Raw genomic sequence first — 24,084 nt, 5'->3', positions numbered from 1 at the left:
GAAAGATTTCTTTAAAAATATGTAAGTCTGACAGTAACAGTAAAGAATATAATTTGGGTGGTCTGGGAGGTGGTGCAGTGGTAAAGCTTTGGACTCTCAAGCATGAGGTCCCCAGTTTGATCCCCAGTAGCACATATGCTAGAGTGATGTCTGGTTCTTTCTCTCTCCTCCTATCTTTCTCATAAATAAATAAAATCTTAAAAAATATATATATATATCATTTGGGGGAGTCGGGCAGTAGCACAACAGGTTAAGAAAGCATGTGGCGCAAAGCACAAGGACCGGCCTAAGGACCCCAGTTCAAGCCCCCAGCTCTCTACCTGCAGAAGAGTTGCTTCACAAGTTGTGAAGCAGGTCTGCCAGTGTCTATCTCTCTCCATCTCTCTCTGTCTTCCCCTCCTCTCTCCATCTCTCTCTGTCCTATCTGATGACGATGACATTAATAACAACAGAAATAATAACTACAACAAGAAACAATAAGGGCAACAAAAGGGAAAATAAGTAAATATTTTTAAAAATTTTAAAAAGGAATATCTGAAGAATTCAGGATAAGACATGAAGATATATATGATTAGCATACCACATTCACTGCATTACATTTTCCTTTGATATTTAGGACCAAATTAATCTCTCTCTTACTGAGATGGAAGAGGGGAGATAAAGAGGCCTGCAGCACTATTTCACCACTTATGAAGCTTCTACCTGCATGTAGGGAATGGAGGCTTGACTCTGGATTCTTGTGCATTATAATGTGTGCACCACCTCCTATCTCCTTAATTTTCTCTTGAATCAATGTTTCCTATATACATTGATCTTTGTCTGCCTTGAGTGGAGACCTCTATCAGCCAGGCAACCTTTTTATTTAAAAAGGAATGTGACTAGTATTGTCTAGTTCATTGAGTGAAGGTTTTGATTAAATTTTACCTAATGGTATCATCCCAGTGGAATTTCTTTCTTGGTCCTATGACACGTTTCCCTGGTTTCTCATCATCATCTTCCTCAGACCCATTTTTTTCTCGTTCCTCATCTGCCTGCAACCTAAAAATGAACAACACTTTATGAAGTTTTAACTCAACACTGCCTTTAATATGCTCCACAGACACTCAAAAGTGAAGTTGCCAACTAAATGTTAACAGGGTAAGTAAGGAATCTAGCTTTCTGGATAATACTCTGAATTTAAAATATGTTTTAAAGTTCATTTTAATCAAGGTCTTCAAGTTACTGGGCTGCCGGAAAACTCATGAGGTACTTTTTCTATGCAAATATGCATCTTGACTTTTCCAACAACACAACAGAACACACAGGCAGAAACACTCATCTTCTGCATCGTCAGATACTGTGCTTTCTCTCAGCCAGTCATGTTGGTCAACATGTGAAGAGTCTGACTATGCCGGCCCTTGCTTTGTTCATACCCGTACTCTAAATCAACAGTCCTTTCTACTTTAGACACCAAAGCAATTGAGTGACAAGTAGCCTGTCATTGAGAAAAGATTCAATGACACCATTTCCATGTTGTGTGTGGATTTCAACTTGGTGATGAAGTCCACTTGAGACCAATCCCTAGCAGCTAATGGCAAAAGGAAAAGGCATTCCAAAATGAAGAGGTACATACTTGGCACACTTAGCTTGACTACGAGCCTGGCAGTCCTCCTGGTATTTAAAGAGCTGTTCAGGCATGGCGCTGCTAACAGCCAGTCTCAGTTTTTGCAGAGGCTCTCTTAAGCGATCATCCTAAGGCGTGGGGGTGGGGGGTGGCAAGAAGAACATACTGAACATTTTCTTTCCCTGAACATATTCACAAGCAGATACTTGAGAGATGAAACATACACATTTGTTATTGAGCATAGATGTGAGACGTTGATGTGAGTATGGACACTTTCGTCAGAGTGAGTAAAGCACATGGGGAGATCCACGCTGTGATGGAGACAGCACTCTGGAACCCTGGAACACTTGAATTTGCTTTGGGCGATGACCAACAGGATGTGGCATCCTGTTCACTCTCTCACTGTTAAAGATGTGTTGTGCTGCAAACAAGTGGAAGGTCAAGGCTGAAGTGAAAACGGAAACTAGGAAACTCTGGACTGTGTGTACTCAGAGCAAAAGGAAAAGCAAGTAGCTTGGCACCTGACAACTTATTCAACCAATTGATTGGCTTTATCTTGAAGGTGTCAAAATATGTGTAACTATTTAGGGCAGCTTTATTATTGTCATTGGAAGAGTACTTTTTTTGCACCGGCAAGATGGCTTTTTAAATGTGATTTTGGGAGGGTCAGGTCGGGTGGTGGCACATCTGGTCGAGCACACATTTTACCATGAGCAAGGATCTGGGTTCAGCCCCCAGTACACACCTATGGAGGGGAGCTTCACGCTAGAATATGCTAGAATACTGCAGGTGCCTTTCTCCTTCTCTATCCCCACTCCCTTTCAATTTTTCTCTGTCCTTTCAAATAAACAATAAAGCTAAAAATAATTTTTTAAAAGTTTGGTTTTAGTGGGGGCCGGGCGGTAGCGCAGCGGGTTAAGTACACATGGCACGAAGCTCAAGGACCCATGCAAGGATCCTGGTTGGAGCCCCGGCTCCCCACCTGCAGGGGGTTTGCTTCACAAGTGGTGAAGCAGATCTGCAGGTGTCTGTCTTTCTCTCCCCATCTTCCCCTCCCCTCTCGATTTCTCTCTGTCCTATCCAACAACAAGGACAGCAATAATAACAATAAATAGCAAAGGTAACAAAAGGGAAAAAATAGTACCAGGGTGATGCCTGGTTCTTTCTCTCTCCTCCTATGTTTCTCATTAATAAATAAATAAAATCTCAAAAAAAAAAAAAAAAAAAGAAAGAAAGAAAAGAAAAGAAAAAAATAGCCTCCAAAAGCAGTGGATTCATAGTGCAGGCACCAAACCCCAGCAATAACCCTGAAGACAATAAAATAAAATATAATAAAAATAACTTTAAAAAAAGTATAGTTTTAGTAAGGGTAGGATTTTCAGAAATGTAATCATGGTATAGCAGGCATATTTTAGAAACAAATGTTTAGCTAACACTTATTAGTGAAAAAGAAAAAAATCTAGGATCAAGCACTGCTCCCATGTGAACACTTTTTACATTATAACAGACTATACATCTGGGAAGAATTTAAAATGTCAACCAATTGTAAATAAGCCAATTGTGAAATACTCATATAGCGATCTGGACCAAATGTAAAGGACAGAAACATCTGATAATCAAAGTAATCTCCACTTGTGGATTAACCTGTGGAAGTACTGTAGTTTCTGAATTTAAAGAGTGTTTTAAGTATCAGAAATTCAGCAGACCCCATCACCATACTCACTCCATCTGCACAGTGGGGGGCAGTGTGCTGTGGGAATCCACCATGTTGAAGTGGAGCCAAGAAAGTATAATCAGACTTTCCCTCCCAAGAATTTGGATTGGGATGACAGAGCTGCACGAGTCTATGTGCATGGCTTTTCTGTAGTATAAAACCTTGCAAATGAAGTCATCTTATCTATCTCCAGATATGGGTAAAAGGCAAAAAAATTAGCAATGGGAGAGAAAGAACATCAGCTAAATTTTCAGTTTCTATTCTTTCCTGGTTGTGTTCCTGCCCAACAGTCATGAAATACTATCATAAATTGCATTCAAGTTATTGTACTATGTATTCTCGTTTATATATGTAAATGGGTTGTTAAGAGTAACTAGAAAAGTGAAAATCAATTCACATAAAATGAAGAAAAATATAAGAAATGCTTTAAAAATATGAAAGTCACACAAATGAAAACACTTATGAATGAATTCAAAGGAATTAGCACCAATGGTGTGGAATACCCATGGACTTTGACTCTGTTCAGGAACCTCCTGGTGTCATACTGCATTAGGTTTCTGGTGAAGGGAAACACTCACACTCAGACAATCACTCAGTGAGGCAGCAGTAAAGGAGAACCAGCAAAACCTGATGGAAACAAGGGCTTAAGCCTGGGCTGGTGTGCAAATTACTATATGCCACCACCTGGTTTCTGTATTAGTGACTTTTAATTTACATGCAACCCAATGATTCTATTGGTCTTCATAATGCCAGTGCAGCCTGTCTGTACAGACAATCCATTTGACAAAAAGAAAAACTTATAAATATGACAGGGGGTTTTGTCTACTTTTGTGTGGCATTTTTGTGGAGCCAAGGCCTTGCTCCTGCACACTTGGAGGGAGGCACAGCACAGCACCAAAGATTCCTCTGCTGCCACAGCACCTCCCATGGGTGCTGAGGCTTCGTGCAGGCATCAGCCAGTGAGCTGTCTCCCTACCACTCATGGTATGCTAAGGGAAAGCAGTGTCAACTGTGGGACAGCTGAATTTACCTCTAAGAATCTATGCCTTAGAAAAAACATTATTCCTCTTTTTTCAACAACAGGAAAATTAACCATTTTTTTCAGGGGACCTACCAAACCTTCAGTAACCTCATAACTATTCAACGCATAAAGTATGACCATACAGAAATGAATGTGTAAAGTTCCGCCACAGAAAACAGTTGCTTTACAAATTCTAAAACTCAGCTGCAGACATGACTGTCTTTCCTCTTACCTGGACGTTGAGATGCAGTTTCTTTAGCCGTTTCACCAGTGTTTCTTTATTGCATGGCACGAACGCTTCAAGATGCGCATAGACACCACTACGAATGATGGGGCCCAGCTCCTGCAGCTGCAGTTCAATGCTGGCCAACAACAAGAACCAATGAGTAAGACAGACTCTTTTTTGGGTGGCAATCCAAAATTAAGGGGGCAAGGATAGTGGTTTATTTTGTCTTTTAATATTAATAAAAAGTAGCTAAAGAAAACGCCACTGAGTCTAGTTTGGAAGCAGACTTTCTTAGCACAAACAAGTACAGAAGTCCGTATCTGCAAGCTCATTGCTTCTTCACCTACAATGGTTAGTTACTATAGAAAGTCTAAGAGCTAAGAAGCATCTGGAGCAACAAATAATGCATGGTAATAAAAGTCTGAGTTTCAGACATGTTCATGTTGATTTCAGTGACAATAAGCTTCTCCTACACACTTTCCTGAGCCGCCTATCTTCCTTGACTAAGTAAAATCTCTCTCCCAGCTGATATTCATGTGGGAATGCTCTTAAGTGGGTCTCAAGCTTCTTATGAGTGAGTTCTGAGCATCAGATCATTGTAGCTCTCAATGGGCACAGATATACTGGAACCATCTGCTATTTTACAATAGCAAACAAACACTGGGCTTTGTGAGGAAATGGGCTAGAAAACACCTTCACATCACTATCCCTATCAACATAAAGTTCTGATTTGCTCTGAAGCAAATTGTCTAATTGTTGATGTCTCAACAAATTATAGTGTAGGAGCCGGGCGATGGTGCACTTGGTTGAGTGTACCTGTTACCATGTGCAAGGACCCAGGTTCAAGTCCCCAATCCCCACTGACGGGGGTGGAGGAGGTGGCTTCACAAGTAGTGAAGCAGTGCTGCAGGTGTCTGTCTCTCAAACTCTTTATCCTAACTAAAATATGACCTGTACCAGCCATACACCCTTTCCCCCATCTAATTTCTGTCTTCTTGAGAGGCCACCAGCCAATTTCCCAACCATGCTTTCTTCATTAAACTTCACTCATGTTTGTATGAATAATTCACTTCAGTAGGTATCAATGGGATGATTTATCCCAAGTCTGAATAATGGAAGGATGGACCTATATCAAATGTGAAATAAATACTGAAAGCAATCCCTGACAGATATTTTCTTATTAAGTTAATCACAAAAAAGGTTTCATGGAAGGTAATATTCAGCCTGTAATAGTGGAGCATTCGAGTACCATATGGGGTCCTGGAAAACTAAAACAGAGGTGTAATTTTGCTGAGAAAAAAATGTCGATAAATCACAAATGCTGTGAGGCGAAAAGGAAAAAGCTAACATGAGGTTATTCAATTCCTCAACATCTCTATGCCCTCGGGGTTAAAATTTCCAGAGACGTGGTCCGGGAGGTGGCACAGTGAATAAAGCATCGGACTCTCAAGCATGAGGTCCTGAGTTCAATTCCCAGCAGCACATGTACCAGAGTGATGTCTGGCTCTTTCTCATTAATAAATAAAGTATTTTAAAAAATAAAAATAAAAATAAAATCTCAAGAGACTCCTTAAGGTTTAAGTAATTTGAAGGTTTTTTTTGTTTGTTTGTTTTTTAACTTAAGAAGGCAATTACTTACTCCAGAAGAATATTATTCATATCCTGTGTAAAGAACTTTTTCCTTCCTTCTTCATCAAAAAGTTTGGCAGCCTAGAGAGACATAAGATCATCAAAATAACTCTCAATAAACACATTAAATGTCTATGTGTCCACTGTCTATGAAGATAGACAAGCTCCCTGAGGGTGGGGTTTTCGTTTTACTGTGTATACTCTATACCCAGCTTAGGACCTGATGTAAGCAGGCAAATAAACTACACTGAAACAAAACTTAGTATGTAAAACAGCATTTGTGAATTTATTTTGCAGTGGGGGCTTCATACCTAGGTGATTCCACTGTTCCTAGTGAATTCTTTCCTTTTTCCTATATAGGGAATGAGAAACAAAAAAACAAAAGGAGAGAAACCACAGCACCTCTTCTGCTTTGCATGGTGCTCCCATTTGGTAGCCAGGAGCCCTTTGGTCAAGCATGCACTCTCTACTGGGCAAGCTAACTCCCAGCCCCTCTTCACAAAAACAAACACAGGGGAGTCAGGCAGAAGCGCAGTGTGTTAAGTGCAGGTGGCCCAAAGCGCAAGGACCTGCGTAAGGATCCCGGTTCGAGCCCCTGGCTCCCCACCTGCAGGGGAGTCACTTCACAAGCAGTGAAGCAGGTCTGCAGAGGTCTGTCTTTCTCTCCCCCTCTCTGTCTTCCCCTCCTTTCTTCATTTCTCTCTGTCTGATCCAACAACAACGACAAGGGCAACAAAAAGGAATAAATAAATATTAAAAAAAAAAAACACTGGCCAGGCAGTGGTGTACCTGGTTAAGCAAGCACTCATACTACAGTGCTCAAGGATCCAGGTTCAAACCCCTGGTCCACACCTATGGGGTGAAAGCATCATGAATGGTGAAACAGGGCTGCAGGCATCTCTTTCTCTTTCCCTCTCTACCTCCTCTTCAATTTTTCTGTCTCTATCCAATCATAAAAATATAATCAAAACCAAACAAATACCACGAAACTTGCACTCTCTCTGCTGACTCACCTCCCTGGCTACCATTATTTCCTCTTTTTTTTTGACCAGAACACTGCTCAGTTCTGGCTTATAGTGATGCTGGGGATTTAACCTGGGACCTCAGAGCCTCAAGCTTGAAATGCTTTTTTTTTTTTTTTTTTTTTGCATAACCATTATGCTGTTTCCCCAGTCCCAATTATTTCCTCTTTTGTCCATTATTTAAGTTTTCTCAGACTTTCTAAATTCACAAAATCACACATGTAAGAGTTTCCAGTGCTACATATGGGTGTCTGTGTACTCTGGTCAACCACAGGTTAGTTCATCATGCCTGTTGTGATCTCAAGATAAGTGAAAGCAGATGGCTCACTTTCTTTTTAAATATTTTATTTATTAATGAGAATGATAGGAGGAGAGAAAGAACCAGACATCACAATGGTACATGTGCTGCCGTGAGTTGAACTCAGGACCTCATGCTTGAGAGTTCATTGCGCCACCTCCCGGATCACAATGGCTCACATTCTATAGTGAATATTACCTACAATATACCTGACAATCCACGTTTTGTATCATTACCCAATTTAATCCTCATAATAGCCAAAGACATTGGCATGATAGCCCATTTCCACAAATAAGCAGGCTAAAAATTTTTAGATGTATTTATTAATGACAGAGAGTGAGAGACACACACCCACACAGCCCACTGTGGCACATGTGATGTGGCCAGGATTGAACTCGGGAACTCATGCTTGAAGAGTCTAATATCTTCTCCACTGCACCACCGTTTGGGCCATGCAACCTAAATCTTACAGAGATCATGAGACAGGCCCTAAATCACAATGCTAACAAGTGGTGGTGGATCCAGGATCTAGACCAGAAGCTTTGTGACTTCAACTGTGCAATGCTGCCACCATGCACAGACACACACCTGACTACAGCCAATCTGGATTCTACCTAGTTGGTAGCAGTGAAGTAATTAGCCCCAGTTTTTATCAAGGGATAAGCAAAAACGATTCCAGTAAGCCTAAGGCTATCGTTATGTTTGTCACATTAATCTGATGACTAGGAATAAGGGAGACAAAACCAAGAGATTATGCCATAAGCAAGCTTATGGTGGAAACCATAAAAGATAAAGCTTCCCTTGAAATCTATTACATGGCAAACATCAAGAGCCCATATCCATCGGTTTGTTAATTGGAGCAAACTATACTGCCTTGACCACATAGTTTGACAATTTCTAAATGTTACAAGCAGGGAAGAAAATGTGGGAGACCTGCCTTAGCTCTTCTTAGAAAGAAAGGATTTGGGGAAGCAGTGGAGAGCAACATTTACAGGAAGAAAGCCAGAATGAAAACTGAACTTTAGGGTGGGGTGACAGAATAGTGGTTTTCTGCAAAAGACTTTCATGCCTGAGGCTCTAAGATCCCTGGTTCAATCCCCAGCACCACCATAAACCAGAGCTGAGTAGTGTTCTGTTAGTTCTCCCTCTGTATCTCTCTCATTTAAAAAGTAAATAAAGAAAAAAAGAAAGAAAAAGAAAACTGAACTTTAAGGAAATAGAGGAAGTCAAAGGGTCAGGGAAATAAGCAGTGTCAGAACATAGGACTTGCATGCCTCAGGCCTCAGAGGCCCTAGGTCCAATCCCTGGCAACCACAGACCAGAGCTCAGAATAGCCAATTTCTCTTTGTCCGTGCTCTGGTGTGTCTGTCTGTTCCTCTCTTTCTTTCTTTCTTTCTTTCTTTTCTTTCTTAATTTTTTTTTTTTTTAGGACAGAGAGAAATGGAGAGGAGGGGAAGACAGAGAGGAGGAGAGAAAGACAGACACCTGCAGACCTGCTTCACCGCCTGTGAAGCAACTCCCCTGCAGGTGGGGAGTCGGGGTTCGAACCGGGATCCTTATGCCGGTCCTTGTGCTTTGCGCCACCTGCGCTTAACCCGCTGCGCTACAGCCCGACTCCCTTTCTTTCTTAATTTTTTAATATTTATTTTCCCTTTTGTTGCCCTAGTTGTTTTTTAACTGTTGTTGTAGTTGTTATTGTTGTTGTTATTGATGCCGTCATTGTTAGATAGGACAGAGAGAAATGAAGAGAGATGGGGAAGACAAAGAGGGGGAGAGAAAGATAGACACCTGCAGACCTGCTTCACCGCTTGTGAAGCGACTCCCCTGCAGTTGGGGAGCCAGGGGCTCGAACCGGGATCCTTATGCCGGTCCTTGTGCTTTGTACCACGTGCGTTTAACCCGCTGTGCTACTGCCCGACTCCCAAATTCAGATTTTTTATCACAAAAAAAGTTCAGAAGTTGAATAGAAAAAGCTACAGAGTGAGAGGAGAGCAAAAAGAATTTCACTATACGTATGAGCATCTTAGCAAAAGGCAAAAGATTTATGTGATCTGAAGAGAAACCAGAGTGTATATGAGCATTTTAGTCGATATCTTTGAAGACAACAAGCTAACAATAACAAAAAAACCTACAATAGATACATAGGTATCTATCAGTAAGTGAAAGAGGAGTCCTACAGGTAATCCCCAGTTAAGGGTCTATGGGGCAGCAGTTTGGAGTCCTGGCATGGCTACTACAGAGCCAGATGTCTGTTGTGGGTATAGGAGATATGACCAACTGCTACAGGACCGAAATATACCCATTACCGGCCAGCTGTGTAGACTGAGTGAATGAATGGAACTGGAGAGATGACTCACTGGGGAGGGCACATGCCTTCGCTGGGAGTGCTGCCCAGGTGCAAGAGCCTAAAGCACCAGGACTATGGTAGCTCTCTCCCTCTCTGTCGATGAATAAAATAAATAAAAAACTGGCTCAGAGGGCAGCAGTTACTTTATCTTTATGAATCCGAGTTTCCCCACCTCTAGAGTGGAATATCTCTTGCTACCGTTCTCACTAGGCTGTTGGAGGGTAGAAATGACAAGCCATGGGGCATTTCCCCCAAGTATGAAATGTTTATTGTGCTATGTGTATTATTTCTGTAACCAGGGAAAAAACTACAAAAACAAAAAAACAAACAAAAAAAATAAAATAAAATAAGGCATGGATTCAAACATGCTAATGTAAAAAAAAGACTTTTTAAATTAGGTTTGGCATATTTTAAGTAAAAAGATTATCTCCATGAGATGACATGTAGAAGTGCTATGATTATCTGGAATGAAGATTATGAGTCAAAGGTGATCTGGAGAGGGATCTATTATCACATTCTAGAGGTAAAAAAAAAAACTCCACTCTTATGTTTGTCCTAGGGGAGCACAGGACACACCAGGCAAGGCTGCTAGCCTGCTGGAAGGGGCGGCTTACTAAAGTGACTACAACAAACAGACACCGCAATCGTTCACGCCAAGCTCTGGGACACTCCTGCAATGTTACAACTCACTCCTACATCCCTACTATTTCCTTTTTAACCAGAGCACTGCTCAGCTCTGATTTATGGTGGTGCTGGGGGTTGAGCCTGGGACCCTCTATTGTCATGACATGAGTCAAGTAGCCTACAAAATGTTGTCTTTAGGAAGCCTCTGCAGAAAACAATTACATTCCCGTTTTAACTAGTCACATATAATTCTATTTAAGGTATAATGGCAAAAGCATACAACCATTACCTAACGGAAAACAGAAAATATGAAATAGCTGCTACTGGGCCAGGAGATAGCTCACCAGCTAGTGTATGTGCCAAAGCACTGAATTTGAGTCCTGGTTCCTCACAGAAGTACCATGCATGACAGCACTAGAGCCCCACAGATGGTGGAGTGGTAGCGTTGTGTCTTCCTTCCTGTACTCTCTCCTTAATCAAGACAACCAGCCTGGGGTGGGTTACTCAGCAGTGGTATCACACATGCTTGAGGCCCTGGGCTTATTCCCAGAATCTTGTTAATACAAGTATTGGACTTGGAGATTACTTTATCTTTTATAAAATCATTAGTTGTGGGGACTGGGCGGTAGCGTAGCAAGTGAAGTGGTCATGGTGCAAAGTGCAAGGACCAGCGTAAGGATCCAGGTTTGAGCCTCCCGCTTCCCACCTGTGGGATGGTCTCTTCACAAGCGGTAAAGCAGGTCTGTAGGTGTCTATCTTTTTCTCCCCCTGTGTATCCCCTCCTCTTTCCATTTCTCTGTCGTATCCAACAACAACAAATAAATGAATGAATGAAATAAAATCATTAGTTATTAAGTTCGTGGAGCAAATGTAGAACTTAAAAAGGAAAAAAATATTGTCAGACTTACTACACGGAGGTCTTCGATTCGTTTTTCTAGAAGAACAGGCAGCCCCTCTGGCAGTGTGGGCACCACTTTGGGTATACCCTGAGAGGTGCAGGCTGACGGGGTGTGGGTCCCGTTCTCCCCCCCTGACTCAGAGAGAGGGCTCCCATTGGAGGCCACATCCAGTAATCGGTCAAGGTCAAAATCATTGAGCATCTCCAGGGCATTTTCAGCTTCCTGAAACAGTTCATGTTCATTTGTGCTAACAAAGAGGGGGAGGTCTGGATCAGCACTGCCAAGATTTAAGTCCGACACATCGTTTCCCAAAATTGCAGCAGTGGAGGGGGGCTTATTCAGCGGCGGGGTGGCTACATTCACTGGGACTTTGGGGTTAGACTCCTTTAACGCATCTTTCTCTTTCTGAAATTTTCGAATCATGGCAGCTAGAGCAATTGAGTCCTTGTAACGTTTCTTCTTTTTTTCAGACTTGTGTGAATTTAGAGCCACAACTCTGTGAAGAAAAATGTAACCTGTTAGGCTGGGTATGACTTTTTTTTAATGGACGATCTTTCTTTCATAAATATGTATTCATTTATGAGATACACACACACAGGGGGGAGAGGGAGAGGGAGAGGTAGAGGGAGAGAGAGACACACACACACACACTAGAGCACTGCTCAGCTTTGCTTTATGGTGATGCTGGGGATTGAACCCAGAATCTCGGTTGGAACCTTGGGCATGCAAAGCCTGGCCCCACCTTCTTTCTAAAGGAGGACACAGTCCTACCAAGACACTAGTCCCCTTTACTATGTCTAATCTCACGTACCCTATTTGTTTGGATACTTTTTTCCGTGGCCTCTTCTCCTTTTCCCCATCCTCTTTCCGCTTCCGCTTCTTCATCTCAATATCATCTTCTTTTATTTTGGGAATCTACAAAAAATAAAGGATGAATGATTTATCTAAGAATCAATGCCTGACTCTGTTGGTATCAAACCAGTAATCAAATTTCAGTGACAATGCAGATTTGTATTCCCTATGAGTAGTATTCCCATTTAGTCACCTGTAGTGGGGCCTTGAAATACTTTTTTTTTTAAATTTTATTTTTATTTATTTATTCCCTCTTGTTGCCCTTGTTGTTTTATTGTTGTAGTTGTTGTTATTGATGTTGTTGTTGTTGGACAGGACAGAGAGAAGTGGAGAGAGGAGGGGAAGATAGAAAGGGGGAGAGAAAGACAGACACCTGCAGACCTGCTTCACCGCTTGTGAAGCGACTCCCCTGCAGGTGGGGAGCCGGGGGCTCAAACTAGGATCCTTGCGCTGGTCCTTGCACTTCACGCCACCTGTGCTTAACCTGCTGCGCTACTGCCCAACTCCCCTTGAAATACATTTTTAAAAGACTGATTTATTTCATGGGAGTGAGAAAGAGCGGCCAGAATAATTAACTTAGCTCAGACAGCGGTGGTGATTGAACCAGTTTAAGTCCTGTGCTCTACCACTTGGTCATTCATCTCCCCAACTACTACAACATGTTTTCTTCGTCCCATCCTCCCTCCCTTTTCCTTAATCTTTTTCATATATTGTTGTTGAAATTATTGTTGTTACTGATGTCGTCATTGTTAGCTAGGACAGACAGAAATGGAGAGGGGAGCGGAAGACAGAGAGAGGGAGAGAAAGATAGACACCTGCAGACCTGCTTCACTGCCTGTGAAGCGACTCCCCTGCAGGTGGGGAGCCAGGGGCTTGAACCAGGATCCTTCCAACAGTCCTTGCCCTTTACACCACGTGCGCTTAACCCACTGCGCTACCGACTCCCACATATTTTTTTATTTGTTCTTGAGCCACAGCTATATGTCTATAAGGAATTGTACAAGGCTAGCCATTGTTTAGTGATTTATAGTTAATTTCATGCTTTAAAATTGAATGGATGGGGAGTTGGGCGGTAGCACAGGGGTTAAGCGCAGGTGGCGCAAAGCACAAGGACCGGCTTAAGGATTCCAGTTCAAGCCCCCAGCTCCCCACCTGCAGAGGAGTCACTTCACAGTCAGTGAAGCAGGTCTGCAGGTGTCTATCTTTCTCTCCCCCTCTCTGTCTTCCCCTCCTCTCTCCATTTCTCTCTGTCCTATCCAGCAACAAAGACATCAATAAAAACAATAATAATCAGTACAACAATAAAACAACAAGGGCAACAAAAAGGGAAAATAAATAAATATTAAACAAAAGAAAACAAAGAAATTCCTTTAAAAATAATGTTGTTTTTAATTGGGAAGTAATATTAAGGGAAAAAAAATTGAATGGAAGGGGAGAAATATATATTTATGCCATAGTGGAATTTTATTTTCTTGGAAATTTGGTCTCACTATGTGTGCATTTATCTTAATCTGCTGATTGGGGAGGTAATGATAAATTTCAAGGATGGATTAAGATTTGGATTAGAGTGGGCGGGGGAGACAGCATAATGGTTATGCAAACAGACTCTCATGCCTGAGGCTCCTAAGTCCCAGGTTCAATCCCCCGCACCACCATAAGCCTGAGCTGAGCAGTGCTCTGGTGTTTCTCTCTCTCTCTCTCTCTGCGTCTCTCTCAAAAATAAAATTAATAAAAAAAAAAAAAGATTTGGATTAGAAATGACTGTTGATACTGGTTACCTACTCAGATGTAATTTCTAAAGTAATCTATAGACTCTATATTTGAGAACTGAATTGACTGTCCTTAGCTAAGTATTTTTTGAAGTATGGGCCAAAGACTTTCACCAGAACTGTCAAACTTCAAAATACAGACTGCATGGGCTCAGCTAATAAAGCACATATCTTACTGTGCAGAGGCCCTGGATTTGATCCTCAGTGCCATGTGAGGGCACCATGGATGGTGGCACAGTGTTTTGGTGTCCATCTCCTCGCTCCATCTATGCATATACATATACATCTACATGTACATATACCCCTACATGATAAAAGGTGAGTCTGGGCATCTGCTAGGCAGTATCACACATGCACGAAGCCTTAGATTCATTCCTCAGTATCACAGGAATAAAGGGGGGGGGGGTGTCAGGCGGTAGTGCAGTGAAGCGTAAGGATCCCGGTTCGAGCCCTGGCTCCCCACCTGCAGGGGAGTGGCTTCACAGGCCTGTGAAGCAGGTCTGCAGGTGTCTTCCCCTCCTCTCTCCTTTCCTCTCTGTCCTATCCAACAATGACGACAGCAGCAACAACAACAATAATAATAACTACAACATCAATAAAAAACAAGGGCAACAAAAGGGAAAATAAATAATAAAAAAATAAAACATATATATGCTATGGATTGAACACTCCCATTACTACTGCAATGTTGGATAAACTCACTTTGGGTGGCTTGTGCTTTTGGTTGTCTGTAACTTCTTCCTCTTCAGTATCAGAAGCTTGGCGAAACTGCAGAGTGCCAGTGTTAATATAAAAGCCTCCATATTTTGTTGTGAGAGAAGCAGGAACTAATTCATCATACTAGAATGGGGGGGGGAAGATTTCAGATTATTTTCTGTCTTTTAAAGAAATTATCTCAAAGAACTCCAATTACCACATTAACACCTTCCTTAAATCCTAACTATAAAACTGTGAAAAAGGATGTTTGTGGAATAAATTTAGAAAAAAGACGACACAATGAAAATGAGTTCTAACCACTTGGAATTTCTCTATAGTGATCTGAGTGAGCAGTAAAGCAAGTTCTGAATGTATTACCAACTAAGAAAAATGTAAGGCACCTCACTGCTATTTCTCTTATCTTTGGCCCACTAGTGCCTAACATGTGCATGATTAAACTATTCCTGGTGGACTTCTCTCCATCTCTCCTTTAACTTCAGATGGAGACAGAAATAGAAGGAGCCACCACAACACTGATCACGAAGTTCCCCCTGTTGCCATGGAGTGTTCTCATGTGGTGTCAGGGCACAAACCTGGGTCCTTACACACAGCAAGGCATGCTCTATACCAGGTGAGCTTTAGCCCAATCCTACAACCATTCTTTTTTTTTTTTTTAAGTCTTTAAAAAATATATCTATTTATTATTGGATAGAGACAGAGAGAAATTGAGAGGGGAGGGAAAGGAAGATAGAGAAGGAAAGAAACAGAGAGACCCCTGCATCCCTGCTTCACTACTCATGAAGATTTCTCCCTGAAGTGGGGACCAAAGGCTTGAACCTGGGTCCTGTGCACTGCAATGTGTGTGCTTAACCAGGTGCGCCACCACTGGCCCTGCCAATTCATTCTTTACTTAATTCTCTTGGGCCAATCAGTCAGAACAGAGTCCTTGGCAACCTTTTTGGCACAGTCAATATCTTACTTCCACAAAATGGGTTTTCTGGCATGGCAAATGAGTTTAAGCCCAGATAATAATAATCAAGATAATGTTGAAGTATGACAGGACACCCCATGTTGCATGCTGGGAAGCTGTCCTTTGGCTCTCTTCCTCCTCACCATCTATAAAACCAAGCACTGTAAGGGTGGGGGAATAGCGCATGCAGGAGTGCACACTTTACCAGGCTCAAAGACCCAAGTTTCAGCCCGCAAAATCACAGAGAAAACACCATGCAAAAGGCACCAAGGGGAAGCTCCATGCACAATGATGCCATACTGTAGTGTCTCTCTCATCTCTCTCTTTAGCAAAGAAGTCTGCCATGTGCAATGGATTCCTGCTGGCACAAGGCCCCAGCAGCAATACAAACAAGCAACAACAACACAACCCTTGAACACTATCATAAAAGGATGTTCTGGGCAGGGATAGATAGCATAATGGTTATGCAAACAGACTTTCATGCCTGAGGCTCCAAAGTCACAGGTTCAAACCCTTGCACCACCATAAGCCAGAGCTGAGCAGTGCTCTGGGAATAAAATAAAAATAAAAAGGATGTTCCATGTTTGGGATGGTCGAACAGTCACTGTGCTGTCACTTTCTAATATCCTAGGTAATCACCGAACAGTATAGAGGATGTCAGAGCACATAAAGTGTGGACTCAGTGCGTTTGCTGTGTGGTCAGTGGCCTGGTACAGCCCTTAAACGATCTCTCAACTCCACTTCCAACCTCCTTTCATAAATGAGGATTTGGAGAAAAAAGCTTTAAGCCCTAACCAAAATAGACTGGCTATACAGTCTGGCATTGAACTACTCTCATTGTAGTAAGGGTTGGCAGCAGTATATAAAAAGAATGACGTAACATCATTTCCCCAGACAATAACCTGGATCCACCTGCATTTCAGATTTCAGGCTGGGGGGGGGGGATAACTAGTAGGGGAGTTGGGCAGTAGCGCAGTGGGTTAAGCAAAGTGCAAGGACTGGAAATAACGATCCCAGTTCAAGCCCCCGGCTCCCCACCTGCAGGGGAATAACTTCACAGGCAGTGAAGCAGGTCTGCAAGTTTCTGTCTTTCTCTCCCCTCTCTGTCTTCCCCTCCTCTCTCCATTTCTCTCTGTTCTATCCAAAACAACATCAATAATAATAATTAAACAACAATAAAAACAACAAGGGCAACAAAAAGGAAATAAATAAATATTAAAAAAATAAACTAGTATAACTACAGGCCCTTTGAAATAAAAAAATATGCCTACTAGCTATCTACAAAACAAAGCCCCCCCCCAACTCTTCATCTGCACTATTCCAGCCTTTAGATTCATGATTAATCAACAATTTGTTTGGCTTTATATGGTAACTCTCTTTTCAGCCAACAAGGTCCAGATGCTAGCATGATGCCAACTAGACTTCCCTGGACAAACAGCCCACCAATGTGTCCTGGAGCTCCAATTCCCCAGAGCCCCACCACACTAGGGAAAGAGAGAGACAGGCTGGGAGTATGAATCGACCTGTCAACGCACATGTTCAGCCGGGTAGCAATTATAGAAGCCAGACCTTCTGCACCCCACAATGACCTTGAGTCCATACTCCCAGAGGGCTAAAGAATAGGAAAGTTATCAGGGGAGGGGATGGGACAGGAAGTTCTGATGGTAGAAATTGTATAGAGTTGTATCCCTCTTATCCTATGATAAGAGGGATACAATGTCAATGTTTCCTTTAAAAAAAAAAATGACGGAACATGATAAGAAGAGGACTTAATGGGGGGTTGAATTGTTATGTGGAAAACTGAGAAATGTTACGAATGTACAAACTATTGTTTTTCATTGTTGACTAGACTAATTCACCAATAAAGAAATTAAAAAAAAATTTTTTTAAAGCAGTCATCTGCCAGGTTCACTTCAACCCTGTAGTTTCAATCTTCAAAACTGCATGGTTCTTTGCTGGAAATCACTTCAAAATACACCTGCCTAGGTCTGGTGATACCAACAAAAATGCAAGATGCAAACACCTTTTGTCAATAAATTTTAGTGCTATATTTACTCAGGTATACCAAGATAAATGTAGAAAGAGGCTTAATTATTTATAAGAAGTTGAAACTCGAAACAATTGAGATGCAAATCATTAATAGTCAAACACATCAATATAAAAAAAAACATTCACTGAAATGTTTTTTGTCCTTTTTTTTACTCTTAACTACTAGTACCCTCCAAAACAAAGAAATAGTGTCATATTAAAGATGCACTACTCACAGCCTCTGAATTATCAATGAATGGGTCTGTCTCGTCATAGCCAAAACCTATATCAATCAAATCTTGCAGTCGATCCTTCCTGTGTTTACGTGGCTTCCCACCCTGCAAAAGACCAGATGAATTCAGTACTCACGTTGTTTCTATAAAGTAAATAACACCTGTTAGAATACCACCAAACAACATGTACTGATGGCCACAGCACTTCAGGACTTGCCACCAGGAGAGTGTACCAAGTCACTTTATTTTATTTTTATAACTTATTTTATGTTTAACTTGATAGGACATCAAGAAATTTAGAGGGGGAGGGGAGAGAGACAGAGACACATGCAGACCTACTTCGCCCATTGTGAAGCTTTCCCCTTGCAAGTGGGGACTGGGAGCTTGAACCCAGCTCCTTGCACATTGTACCAGGTACACCACCAAGCCGGTCCCAAATAAAGTCACTTTGCAGTGAGAAATGTGACCATCAGGATGTTAGGCAGGAGTTTAATTTAAGGTCAACAGCAACAGTGGGAAATCACATGGAGGGTGTGCACCTTGACACGATGCACTATCTAACACATTACCTTAGCAGGCCTTCTCTCAAAAGCCTGTGACACTAACGTAATCAGAAGATGAGCCAAAAAAGAGGGACACTTTACAAACAACTGATGGAAGGACATGATGACCAATGTACCCTGCAAAGGAACCCAGGAGAAATCTGGCCAACTATGCACTAAGTGTGGCCTTTAATGAACACCCAGGCTTCAATGCTGGCTCCTTAGCTGCGGTGCATATGCTAAACAAATAATAACGAGCGTGGACTTAGGGGGATGCTGTATTAACTTACAACTTTTATTTACAACCAGATTCTTAAAATTCTTTTCTCTTCTTTTTCTTTTTTTATACCAGAGCACTGCTCAGCTCCTACTTATGGTGGTATGGGAGATTGAACCTGGGACTTTGGAGCCTTGGACACAAAAGTCTCTTTGCATAACCATTATGCTATCTACCCCCACCTCAAAAACCTTTCTTTTTTAATACCACAGAATTATTCAACTGAACCTACAAGAAAAGGTATCTGCAATAACTGCATTGTGTTGTGTCATTTCCTGAATTTTGAAACTACAGTATGTAAAACACTGCCACTGAGAGAAACTAGTGATGGGCAGAACGGGTCTCTCAACTCTATATACAACTTCTTAAAGCCTCTCAATTCTTTCAAAATACAGAAGTGGTTAGGTGTCGATTTTTTTCTGCCAGGGTTATGAATGAGGGTTCAGTATCTGCACAACTCCACCACTTCTTTCTCAACCCCCCTTTTTTTCTTCCTCTATTCTGATAGAGACACAGAATGAAGCTTCCTCCATTCCTGGGGGGGGGAATTGAACCCAAGTCTTCAAGCACGTTAACTTGTGTGCTTTACTGGGTGTACCACCACCCAACCCTATAAAGAAGTTTCTTTTTTTTTTTTCCTCCTCCAGGGTTATTGCTGGGCTCGGTGCCTGCACCATGAATCCACCGCTCCTGGAGCCATTTTTTTTCCCCCTTTTGTTGCCCTTGTTGTAGCTTCGTTGTGGTTATTATTATTGCCCTTGTTGACGCAATTCGTTGTTGGATAGGACAGAGAGAAATGGAGAGAGGAGGGGAAGACAGAGAAGGGGAGAGAAAGATAGATACCTGCAGACCTGCTTCACCGCCTGTGAAGCGACTCCCCTGCAGGTGGGGAGCCGGGGGCTCGAACTGGGATCCTTATGCCGGTCCCTGTGCTTTGCGCCACATGCGCTTAACCCACTGCGCCACCGCCCGACCCCCAGAAGTTTCTTTTTTAAATAATAAAATAAAATAAAAATGCAGTAACCAGTACCGGCTCCATCACTTACGTCATGCTTTATGGAGACTTTCAGCTCTGGTTGGTTACAGTATAAAGAACTTGTACCTGTGCTCTAAAGGTTACATCACATATACGCCTCTTTCTAAGTAGTGTGGTAAGTTAAGAAGCATTATGTGGTACTTTTGGAAGAAGTATTTGGCTCACTCTCCCAAATTCCTTTCAGATATGCAAATTTACTCACTTAAATCCAACTGCACTTTTTTAAAAAAAAATTATTTATTCCCTTTTCCTGCCCCTTGTTTTTTTATGTTGTAGTTATTGATGTCGTCGTTGTTGGACAGGACAGAGAGAAATGGAGAGAGGAGGGGAAGACACAGAGGGGTAGAGAAAGACAGACACCTGCAGACCTGCTTCATCGATTGTGAAGTGACTCCCCTGCAAGTGGGAACCAGGGGCTCGAACCCGGATCCTTATGCCGGTCCTTGTGCTTCATGCCACGTGTGCTTAACCCGCTGCAATACCGCCCGACTCCCCCAGCTGCACTTTCTAAGCATGTAGCACCTTCCTGACTACTGGCTAAATCTTTTGGCGGATGAGGGAGAAGAGAATGAAGAAGAGAGACAGTAACTGGTGATAAGGACCCTGCCTACCAACATGCCTGTAACTGAGTCAGAGTGAACCCTGCAGCAAGCATAAGGTACAGAACACGAGACCCCCAGAGGGGTGTGATTCAAGTGGTTAAAGACAGGTAAGTTCTGTGCAGTCTGACTCTTAAAGTAAATGCTGCAACTCACTTCCCTGCAAAGAAATGGTGGTTTATTCCAGTGCCCCAGGGGAAACTGCTGGTCTTACTTGGCGATTCTGCAAAGGTAACCCAGATAAACTGTTGCACTTGTATTACACAGCCATTAAAAGGGGCGTAGCGGCCTAAAGGCTACGACTATACTACATGCTTTTTTTAAAAAAAAAAAAAAAATTTCTTATAGTGAACAAAACAATGCTACCCCATTACTACTACAACTCATGATATGAGATAATGTAGTGGGTTCCTTTATTTTTAGATTTCACCAAGTTAGGTAAATTTCAAGATATATTCTGGAAACCAACTCTGGCTGGCCACCCTGTTTTGCTATGACCACCAATGGTATTATCTCAGAACATGGACAATCCCTTTCAAGAAATACTAGTCGGCAACCTTCCACAACATGCAGACACATATGGACACACCTATAAAGGCAACGCACACAACAGACTGTCATGTTTCCCATTTGCCAGGTCTGCTGACTGGTGCTGTCACACAAGGGCACAGAATTACAATGTAAATTCCAAGTCAGGAGAGGGAAAGAGACATTTCTAGAAGATAATTTTGTTTTTTAAGAATTACTTATCCTCATGAGAGAGAGACCAAAGCTCTGCTCTGTTGTTGGTTTGGCCCTTGCTAGTTTCGCGGGCCCTCTTTCTCCCCGCCCCCTATGCTAAGTAGTTGGAGAGTTCTTGGCGCGGCCGTGTAAAGAGAAGGATGCTGGAGAGATCTGTGTGGTGGTTAGTTTAAGGGTCTCTCTCTGCCGCCAGAGGAGAAAGACAGGAGAGCACATGTTTGCCCGCTCGTGAATAAAGCTTCTCTGCCCAGCCATGTGTCTCTGGTTGTCTCTGTCTGCTGCCGCGAAGCTAGCCCGGCCAGCTGGAGCCCCCAACCTTAACGACACTGCTCAGCTCTGGTACATGGAGGTGTCAAGCACTGAACCTGGAACCTTTGAGGCCTCAAGCAGGGAAGTCTGGTGTCTTGTCCCATCAGTCTAAGGCTGACATAATTCTTTTGAAGGGGGGGAAGCTACACACTGGGCGGGGTAGATAGAATAATGGTTATGCAAAGAGACTCTCAATCCTTAGGCTCCAAAACTGCAGGTTCAATCCCACTGCACCACCATATGCCAGAGCTGAGCAGCGTTCTGGTTAAAAACAACAAGAAGAAGAACAAAAAAACTACACATAAAGCACTTCAGCCCTGGTGGGGCCCTCTTCTCCCTCACCTTGTGTATTCTCAAATAGTCCTACACAACGGTCATTTAGTTACATTTCAAAAGAACTGTTTCCTATCATTCTGCTTAAGATGTTCCAGAAGCACCTATTTATTAGGTAAATCCCAAAGCCCAATACAGCATTAATCAAATGGCCTTCTACATGCTGACTCACAGTACCTACCCAACCCCTTTCCACCCTGAAACTTCTCCAACTTGGACACTTAAATCCATTCAGTCCTGCCACACACAAACCCACACCCCCACCTCCAAACACTGGCCAATCTTTCCTCACGTTTTCCCCTTATTTGGAATGATCTTACTCTCCAAATTCTCCTACCCTCACAGCTCAGTCTCAGTTTTAAACCCTAGATGTTTTCTATTTAAAATAACAAAGATTCTTTTCTGCCCTGCGAACACATTTGGGTCAGGACAGAACTAGCCGCCTAGGCGATTAACCTAGGGAATAATGAAAAAACAAAAGGGTTCTACTGTAGTGGGCACACTCAGGCAAATGTAATGGCACAAAGAATCTAGGCAACACTAGAAAAGATTCAGCAACACTCAAGTCTAGTAAAAGCAGTCAGTAATTGCCATGGGAAATTGCGGTTGTTGTCATATCCCCTAGGCCCATTGCTTGAAGTGTGTAGTAAAATGGCTAAATGTGCACAGCAAAATGCTTGAGCCTTATTAGGCCTCCTTTTCAACATTCTTGTCCAGAATACGCCCACAACAGAATTAAAGCCTTATTCGATAAATTCTCTGGAACTTTGCATTTGTTGGAGCTAAACTTTCTTCACGACAAATATATCTGATGAAATACAAAAACAAGTCTCTAAATTAAAATGACTTGAATTCTTCTACACAGAAGAAGGTGCATCTTTAAATCAATTCCCTGGTGCCCCAGTTCACAATGAATGACTCAGAAAATGACTTACTGAGTCATTAGTACCTGCTTAACCTGCTAATCAGTATTTCAAGCCAGTGCAGTATAATTACGCTATAATATTATGATGAAAAACAAAGAAATGAAGTTATTTAGTAAGCCCCCTACCCCCACTACCTCCAGGAAGTAGGAATCATAACTACTAACTAATAATCAAAATGCCAGCTATGGAAGACAGAGCAAACATAACACTAACTGCAGTCTTAGCCTATGGAAAATACCCCCTGGTCACAGAGCTTTGCTATTTGCCCGGTCACGTCATAGTTTCTGCTGATTCTGATGGCCTTCACCCACTAGTCAGAAGGGCAGAAGTGGAAATCAGAGGAGGGACAGTTAAGAGCTGGCTTTTTAGCACAGGAGTGGTATGCCCAGGCTTCTGTCATCACCACTTAGGCATCTAGGACCTTCCTCCTGGGTCCCCTAAAATTGCTGACTCTCAATTGTTCCAAAGGGATTGCAAGAAACTGAAGAGAGTTTATCTGGCTCAAGGAATTAAAAGGGCATGTCATGGCAAGCAATTACAATGGGTGACTGCAATAAAGAAACTATTATCCCAGCTGAGTTTTCCTCCTAACTACATACCCCCACCCCCATCCCACCCTAGTTTGGCTTTTTTTTTTTCTTCCTGGTTTGGTTTTAACAGGTTAAATTATTTTCTGTGTTTACTGTATACATAGTACTACAACATTGGTGGTCTATAAAACCTAAATGCATTAATAATTGTACTCTGATAGTAGAATTTGTTTTGTGATTGTGTTAACAGGCCAGCCCAAACTGCTTTACCTGAAGTCTCATCAAGTGGAATCTCAGGAGTTGAAATTAATGTGCGACTAAAGCAGAGGAAAGGCAACCAAGGAAGTTCCAAGGAAGCTCTAACCACTGAGCAAATGTGGACAATTAACTAATAATATGACTAACTGAGGGGAGTCTAAAACTCCCAGAAAGAGTACATAAACATTCCCTCCCTACCTCCTTCCTTCCTTACTAGTGCCTGCCTTCCGTTCTTTCTTTCCCTCCCTTCCTTATTGCTACCATGGTTATCACTGGTGCTCAGTGCCTGCACAACAAATCCACTGCTCTTGGTGGCCATTTTTTAAAAATATTTTTTATATGTATTTATTTATTCCCTTGTGTTGCCCTTGTTTTTAATTGTAGTTATTATCGTTGTTGTTATTGATGTCGTCATTGTTGGATAGGATAGAGAGAAATGGAGAGAGGAGGAGAAGACAGAGTGGGGAGAGAAAGATAGACACCTGCAGACCTGCTTCACCGCTTGTAAAGTGACTCCCCTGCAGGTGGGGAGCCAGGGGCTCAAATCAGGATCCTTATGCTGCTCCTTGCGCTTTGTGCCACCTGCGCTTAACCCGCTGTGC

General features: G+C 42.3%; 1 protein-coding gene across 4 annotated transcripts in view; it reads right to left on the bottom strand.

Annotated features, from left to right (window-relative positions):
* The window catches only part of UBN2 (ubinuclein 2), a 68,950-nt gene that overhangs the window by 14,793 nt on the left and 30,073 nt on the right, over positions 1-24,084 (bottom strand). For all 4 annotated transcript variants that reach the window (XM_060196660.1, XM_060196661.1, XM_060196658.1 and 1 more), the window contains exons 3-10: positions 17,935-18,036; positions 14,707-14,844; positions 12,195-12,298; positions 11,393-11,879; positions 6,204-6,274; positions 4,571-4,700; positions 1,613-1,731; positions 925-1,038 (exon numbers count right to left, since the gene is read on the bottom strand). In XM_060196660.1, the coding sequence (XP_060052643.1) occupies positions 925-1,038; positions 1,613-1,731; positions 4,571-4,700; positions 6,204-6,274; positions 11,393-11,879; positions 12,195-12,298; positions 14,707-14,844; positions 17,935-18,036 (1,265 nt within the window). The remainder of the gene's footprint in view (positions 1-924; positions 1,039-1,612; positions 1,732-4,570; positions 4,701-6,203; positions 6,275-11,392; positions 11,880-12,194; positions 12,299-14,706; positions 14,845-17,934; positions 18,037-24,084) is intronic.

Source organism: Erinaceus europaeus, chromosome 8 (genome assembly GCF_950295315.1).
Source record: "Erinaceus europaeus chromosome 8, mEriEur2.1, whole genome shotgun sequence".
In the NCBI taxonomy this organism is placed as follows: Eukaryota; Metazoa; Chordata; class Mammalia; order Eulipotyphla; family Erinaceidae; genus Erinaceus; species Erinaceus europaeus.
The sequence above is the reverse complement of the archived record's forward strand: the minus strand, read 5'-3'. Positions and strand labels throughout refer to the sequence as shown.